The 7,675-nt window shown below is 47.1% G+C and overlaps 1 protein-coding gene across 1 annotated transcript in view; it reads left to right on the forward strand.

The window, feature by feature from the left end:
• Positions 1 to 686: 686 nt before the first annotated feature.
• The window catches only part of LOC142893769 (cytohesin-3-like), a 31,766-nt gene continuing 24,777 nt past the window's right edge, over positions 687 to 7,675 (forward strand). The window contains exon 1 of the mRNA XM_076034645.1: positions 687 to 1,061. Within this exon, the coding sequence (XP_075890760.1) occupies positions 1,043 to 1,061 (19 nt within the window). The 5' untranslated portion in view covers positions 687 to 1,042. The remainder of the gene's footprint in view (positions 1,062 to 7,675) is intronic.

Consider the following 7,675-nt stretch of genomic DNA (forward strand, 5'->3'; position numbering starts at 1 on the left):
ATTCCCTTTTTGACTCTGTTTTACAGGAAGAAGCGACATGTCACAGTGAAAGTATGACTAACACCACCCTTCTGTAAATAGCTCTTTCATAGTTAGCTACAGACCATTCAAGGAAAAATATTTTCTCACATGGTTTTTCTTTGGACTGTAGGGGTCAGAGGGCAGCAGTAAACTTTGGAACAAGGGTGGGGAAAAAAAAGAATTAAAAACGATGACATCAGAGTCAGAATTTATTGCCCTTCTTTCCAAATGATTCTTCATCTCCATCAAATCTACAATAAAACATGGTATTTTTCTGACTTTTACTAAGGAAAACGTCAATGTAATAGCAATTCCATAAAAATAAAAAAAATAATCATGTGATTAAAAGGGTCAAAAACGCTCTTACAGGACCAGTGCGTAATATTAAGTATACTCTAAGGAAAGCAACCTGGACAATACATTGAGAATGTTTTGTTCCAGTTCTTCTTTTTCTTTGCATTCTTTCTACTCGAGTATTCTTGTCGAATATATGGAAATAAAGAATAAAAAACTCATTCAAAGAAGCTGCGTTTCGTGTGTGTGTGTGTGTGTGTGTGTGTGTGTGTGTGTGTGTGTGTGTGTGCGTGCGTGCGTGCGTGTAGGTGTGGGGGTGCAGTTGGCAGGGGCGGGGCTTGATGACGTCGCCCCGCTTGCAGTGTAGCTACTGTGACGGAGGAGCCTGAGGATGGAGCAGAGGGAGCAGCCAGTCGACTCTCCGGACGCATCCGAAACATCTCTCCCACCGCCGAGGAGCCCCGTCCCGTTTCTTCTCACGGTCTCACCTCCTTGTTTGACCGCGTGTTAAAGCGCGTCTCCCTCCATCGATACCGCCGCTGACACCAGCATCACAGCAGAGCGACTCTGCCATCTGTCTGTCAGCGCGCACGCCGGCTTGTCAAGCGGCGCGGGGGGAAAGAGGAGACGATCGCGGTCGGAATAGAGGAATCGGCCCGCGACCAGGCGTCTTCTCGGCCAGACACACCTACCGTACCGGACCGTCCTGGCGCTCCTGCGAACCGACATGGACGAAGACAATCACGGTAAGCGAGGCTGTGTTTTTTCCCCGTCTCCCCCTCCTCCTCGGAGCCCGTGCGCCGAGATGGATGGACTGCATGGATGGATGGATGCATGGAGGGGGGACGGACGGACGGACGGACGGATGGATGGATGGATGTGAGTCAGAGCGCACGGAGCTGTTCGGCAGCAGGGTGTTGTGCATTCTACCTGTGTTGTCATGTTCTTGAAACCTGCGTGTGCTCGTTGCATGTTTACTGCAGTTTAAAGGGAACCTACCAGAGTGGTTTGCAGAAAAGGGGAAGTAAGAAAGAAAAAAAAGAGAGGCAGAAACCTTCTGATTTTGTCACTAAATCCACTTTCCCACCATTCTTGTCCAGTTCTCAAGGTATAGCGTTAAACCCGTGTCTGGAGCTTTGTTTTTCATCCTGACTCCAGTGGAGCAGCCATGCACACAATTAGTGAGAAAAACGGCATATTTATCCCTCTGTTTGCAGTGTCCGGCAAATAATGCTCAGTGTAAAATCAGTGCTATGTTAGACCTTCCACACGTTGGAACTGAAACAGATACATGGCCTTCTCAGAGGGAGGAATGACCACCTGCCTGGGACATAACATGGTAGTGGTATCGCTGAAGGATCAAGTGCCCTTGGTGACATCACAAAGGGTCAACTCTCAAAACACTCAGAGTACACTGTCTTTTTTGGTTGTTTTTTAGAAGAGTGGGGCAAGCAAAAGATGCAAAGCGTGGACGCTTCTCTGTTCTGGAGAGTTTGCTGAGAGGCTCGAAACAAATTGATTGGAAAAACGTGTCAAGTGCTTTTTATGAGACCTTCAAGTTTGCACTCACACGTTTTCGAGTCGGACAAGTGGATCACTGTGTACTTTACACACACGAAAAGTAATATTTAAGATAAATACAACAGTAAAAGTGTTGCAAGCAAACGATGGATCTTCAGGGAGAAAGCTGTCAGTGAGATGAGGGAAGAAGTGGAGCGCATGAGGAAAGTCTTGGTGAGCGCTCAGGCTTTTACAAGGTGGAGCCCCAGATGGCAAACTGGACTGGATGTGATACAGCTGAGTGAACTGCACCTGAGCACGCCTGGCCGCCGTGTGTGTTGCAGCAGCCTCCTCGTCTCATATCAACTATAGAGTGACGGAGCCGAAAACACATGCAGCGGCTTCCTGAGCTGATAATCCTCCGGGCCGCCTCCCGCTCCGAAGCCCTTGGAGCCGCTGTGGTGTAAACAAACGGGCGAGTCCGATAACAGCGTGTCGGTTAAACTGTGAGGGATCAACAGCGCCGGAGGAGACCCTCTTCTGAACTGAACCCCCTCCTCACCCTGGGCTGTAAATACACACTCACTAGGACCTCTTTTTGTCCTACAGGTAAACAAACGTGGAAACAAACCAATTTGTCCCATTTCAGTGAATTAGAATGACAGTATCATATTTTGCTGATGCCAAAAGGAGGAAAAACAGTCCAGTGTTAAAGACGTCTACAGGCTTTATCACCAGTGTAGAGCATCGTTGCTCAGCTTCATGTGTGAAAACGGCAGCTCCATCTCGGCTCTGATCAGCCTGTGATTTCCTGTGATGCTTCGAAACTTGTTCTCTTTGCGCAAAGCTAGATTCCCTGTATGATTAAAATATGGCCTTACACCATTTAGACCCCCGTTTATTTACTCAGCGACCATATTGTTCCATATTGTTGATCATAAAAAAAAGTATGTGTCGTGTGTTGGCTTTTCAGTTTTCTTTTTTACGGATAATGGATTTTGTTAAATCCATTCTCTGTATGCTGAAGCCCAACAGGGGATACACTCCATTCCTACTTTTGTTTCCATGAGTGCAGCTTTGTGCAATGTTGTGATCCTCGGCTGTGAGCTCGGCTAACTCGCGGCTCGTGAACTGACCGTCGCTACCACATAGAATCGAGATTCTTACGAGATTCTTATGGTCGGGTCACGCATGAGGCCGGATAAAGAAACACTGGATTTTGTGAAACAATGCCAGAGACCCAACATTGTGTGTCTGCAATCAGGCTGGAAACAAACAATGCTGACGAGCTTGTGAATTATTAGACTAATTTGCATTAAATGTTGAAGTCAATAAGAGTCCTGGCCCTCCCCTGTCGGGTCTTGCCATCCGCCATTTGTCACAACATATTTCACACTCACGCCTCTCTCTTTTAGCCTCTAAATTTATCTCTGGTTGTTTGCACATGATGAAGCTGAAATTTCTTCCCCAATGATAGGGGAGTCCACACTAGACCCACTTCTGCTTACGTCGCTCCTACACCAAACACATCTTATGTGTTAATTTTCTCAGATGAAATGTCCCATTTTTGTATGTTATTAGGGACAATGTTCTCACACCTGTGTGTGCACTATGCATGCAGACTGTGCAGCATATGTTCAATGTTGGGGCTAGAATTTGTTGCGCTCCAGCGAACCAGTCTTGCGAACAGGAGAAAATAGAGGCAACAGATGTTTTGATACTCTTGCGGGTAAAAATATTTGAGGCACAATGAGCAATGAGCAAGCTTCCACATATTAGGCAGTGACGGTAGCTCAGGAGCTACATGTGTGATTGACTTCTGATGCCTCATCATGTGGAAGGTACGGTGACGGAGACAAGTTCAGAACTTTTATTTCTACAATTGCTATAGTTGACCATTTTCAGTGGGAAATGGGTCGAGTCGATCCGAAGTGAACAGTTCCTGCTAACTGGTAAGAACTGCTTCAGGGCCACATTCAGTTCTGCAAGCTAATTGGTGTGAAAAAAGAAGTACTGGCAGTTATGTTTTTTCCCCATTTGACCACATCGTTACTGTTCTGTTCTGGTTCATTGCGTTCATTGCAATTGTGTCCAGATGCAGCAGGCAGGCAGGCGGCGAGTCCTCACATAAAAGATGTTTGGATACCTGCAAACCACCGTGGAGCTCAGGCACAGTGGGTCGTTGGTGGAAGTGGTAGAGCAATTACAAGCGGTTAGAAGGTAGTTTAGCGCTGAAGCTGGATTACAGAGATTCAATGCAGTCTAAGATTATAGCACATTCATCCTGAAAAGCTCCCGTTGGAAGTGTTTTCTTTGTGGATGTTAGCGTTAAACGATCGGAATTAAGAAAGGGAATGACTGCTACAAGCGGGCCATGACACCTTAAAAAAGACAGAGAAGAAGAAGAAGCAATCAAGATATTGTGTCTATTGTCTGCCACTTATGTTATTTGAATGACACTGCAGTCGTGGCAGTTTTATCAGGCCGGGTGACTGACAACTTGGGCAAGAATGAAGTTTTACTCAGCCTACAGCCTTAGCCAATTTTCCAAGTGGATAATCTGGCACATCAAAAGTCTGAATGGTTCACATTGAACTTTATTGGGGTTTGTTTATTTTGGGTTTATTCGGTTTGTTTTAGTCATGTATTTTTTATAAGATTCTCACGTTTCCAGACACTTTCTGAAGTTAATCCAGAGAGCCTGGAAAATGTTCCATTGGCCAAGTCTAGTCAGTCACTAAGAAGAACAGTTTAATTTGTCAAATAAAAACTTGCACTGCTCTTTTATTGTAGGTGGATAATGTCTTCATTTGTTTTAACTCGAACTGGCGTTGGACTGACGCGGTGTTCAACCTAGCTAAAACGCAATACAAACTGAAATGAAAAAAAAAAAGTTGGATGCAGCTATATCATGGAATTCATTAGGACGTGTTTGCAGAGCTGACTAATCAGGGCCACCCTCCTCTGCTCAGTTTACGCACCACAGAGCAGACAGGGCCTGGCCCAGGAACGACTGCAAGTCTGCAACAGCCTTGCAAAATGTGTTTTTTTTTCTTACTCATGCATCTTTTTTTAGCATCACTGTATAGCTGGATGGAGAAGTGGAAAAAACAAGAGGCAGAAATTAGGTGGGGAGCAGCTCAGTGAGCAGCTGGATGGTTGCCATGAATATTAACACTTGGCTTTCCGGTACTTTCTCCTATTTATAGGTGCTTTGGTGCTTTGTGACTTGGGGCTTCTGTCGGGGGATTAATACAGGCTGAATAAATGGCTGTTTTGAGAGGCAGGAGGTGGAAAACTGCTGCAGTTCATGGAACACGGCGAGCCATGCAAAGATTAGCTGCCGCAAATGTTTGCTAACGGGGTCCTGGAAGGTTTCCTTGAATATATTTCCTGCGCAAGTGCATCGATAACCTCAGCGTGTGAGCGAACAGCCTCCTCTCTGTGCGACCGTGGGAAAAGCTGAGTCGGAGAGTCTTTTCCTCCCATTCTTCTACTTTCCTTGGAATGAAACGTGCGAGCGCGTGCTGAAACAACAAACCCCATCCGACTGTTTTGTCTGTGCGCGCCTGTTAATGGTGCACACATGGCAGTGTCTGTTTTCGCACGTTGGCTGGTCGCTCTATCCTCGCAGTGGGAAAATCTCCAGCCGAAAACAACAGTTCCTTGCCTTTTTCTCTTGTTTTTTTTTTTTTTTTTGCGCAGTCAGCTTCAAACTAGACACGCCACATGCATCAATAATGTTGTGTCACATTCCTGCGCCTCGCACAAAGGATGCGCTGGCGTTTGGAAATCCTGAGTCGACGCCGCTGGAGTCTCGGCGCGTGGTTTTCTTAGGAGTCTAGGGGCAGCGGAGGATTAGCTGGCATCAAGGGGAAGTTGGTGCTGTCTGTTGTGACCGAGTGTGTGGGAGGACCTCAGACAGCCGCTGGCACTGCGGCTGTTTTCACACTAAACTCACCAAACACTGGAGGCTGGCCTGTTGAGCGGCGAGACGGCAGCCCGACGCTCCTCACACAGTCACCACACTGCAGGCACGTCGCCAACTTCAGGACAGACGGACACAAAAAAAGGCAGCAGTGTGCACAAAATGTAGCTGCGGGGTTGTTTAATTAGTCCAGCAAGTTGGAAGTCAGGTAAAGAATCAATCAAGGGCAGAGGTATCAAATCATGAGACAAATATCAAAAACCAGGAAACTAGAAATGAGGTTTTGTGCGATTTAAGCTCCTCAAATGGACGGTGGGACGACAAGACACAGGTGAAACACACAATGGGAGGAAGTGAGCGTAGCAAAGACACGAGGGGAAACCAGACTATCAAAACAAAACAGGAAATGAGGTACATAAGCGACACCATGTAGACCTGAAGACAGCAACGGAGTCTGTATGTTCTCCGCCGTGCCTGCGTGGCTCCTCCCCCGGCACTCTGACTTTGCGCCCCAGTCCAAAGACGCGCAAGCCGCTGTGCCCACTGACAGCTGCGTGCGCACGCACACGTCTGCATGTGTGAACGTGAGTGTAAATGGTGGTTTGTCCCCCTTGTGACCCTGTGATGAACTGGCGACTTGTCCAGGATGTAGCCCGCCCCCACCCCCAACACAGCTGGAGTGGCCTCCTGCACCCCCGCAACCATTAGCTGCGATAGAGGATGGATGGATGGATGGATGGATGGATGGATGGGTGAATGATGGATGGATGTATTAATGAGAGAAAACAGTTTGTATTTATTTACATATGTAATTGACATTACTTCTTTCCATTGAATCCCTGCAAATCAACACTGGAACTTTTACTGTGAAACAATTAGCAGCAAAAAATAAGAAAACTGCATGTCATCAATTTACTTCTGATTATTCACTCAACTAACTCTGGGTCGCCACAGTTCTTAGGAACAATAATGCACAAAGTCTATTGTCAGTGGTAGTTTTTGGGTTTACATTACAAACGCAACAATTGTATTTATCATTTTTCTTTACTCTCTACATTCTAGAACGAAATGAAACGAGTACTCTCTAAGTGGCCAACATAAACGCCACTGCTGCTGCCTGTCGTTAAACAGGCCTTTCCTGAGCTGTAAAGCTTTTAAAGCCTTTGCTCCATTTAAATGTCCGGTGTACTTTATGTCTGTCTTTTTATCCACCGAGCAGCACAAAGAATCCCTCTAATGAAAACACGCAGCTAGGACCGGGAGCCAGCCTCTTCCCCTGCCTCTTACCCAACAGAAGTTAATGTGTGCACAGGTTCAGACAAAATAAATAAATAAATAAAGTACTGTCCCCTTTATGTGTGTCTCCAAGAAAAGGCAGATAGCTGCCAGAATGTGCTCTTTTTGCAGTGTGATTGGTTATCCTGGCAGGCCGGCCTTGTTGTTGTTAAAAGGCTTAAAGGGTGGCGGGGGGTTGGAGGGAAGAGGGAGGGGTGTCAGATTTGGGAGAGAACAGAAATTAATTTTGACTGCTGAGATTATGGGGTTGCTGTGGCACCAAATTAGAAGATTAAAACTGCGCTTCGTTGTAGACAAACAGAGACGAGCCAGCGCCGAGGGGAGCGACGGCCCAACTTGTTGCAAACCGCGCCTGTTTTCTGGTGGTGGTGTCGGAGGCGGGTAGGTGGGTGGTGGTGGTGGTGGTGGCTGGGGGGCGGTCGCGGGCTACATATGGACCTGATTAGCGGAGGCGGTGAGACCGCAGAGGCTCCCCGACGCGGTCCCATCACCATGGCGCTGGCTGGGAGCAGACGGGAGACAAAAGCGGGAGGCAAATGAAACGAGGGACGGCAGACGCACATCACGCAGACACACTGTCTTCCCGTAATCGCCACGTAATTTAGTGAGGGGAGCGTCAGGGAGGAGCCAAGAGCG

Source organism: Nelusetta ayraudi, unplaced genomic scaffold (assembly GCF_046127955.1).
Source record: "Nelusetta ayraudi isolate G7.1 ecotype Tasmania unplaced genomic scaffold, CSIRO-AGI_Nayr_v1 ptg000042l, whole genome shotgun sequence".
Classification (NCBI taxonomy): domain Eukaryota; kingdom Metazoa; phylum Chordata; class Actinopteri; order Tetraodontiformes; family Monacanthidae; genus Nelusetta; species Nelusetta ayraudi.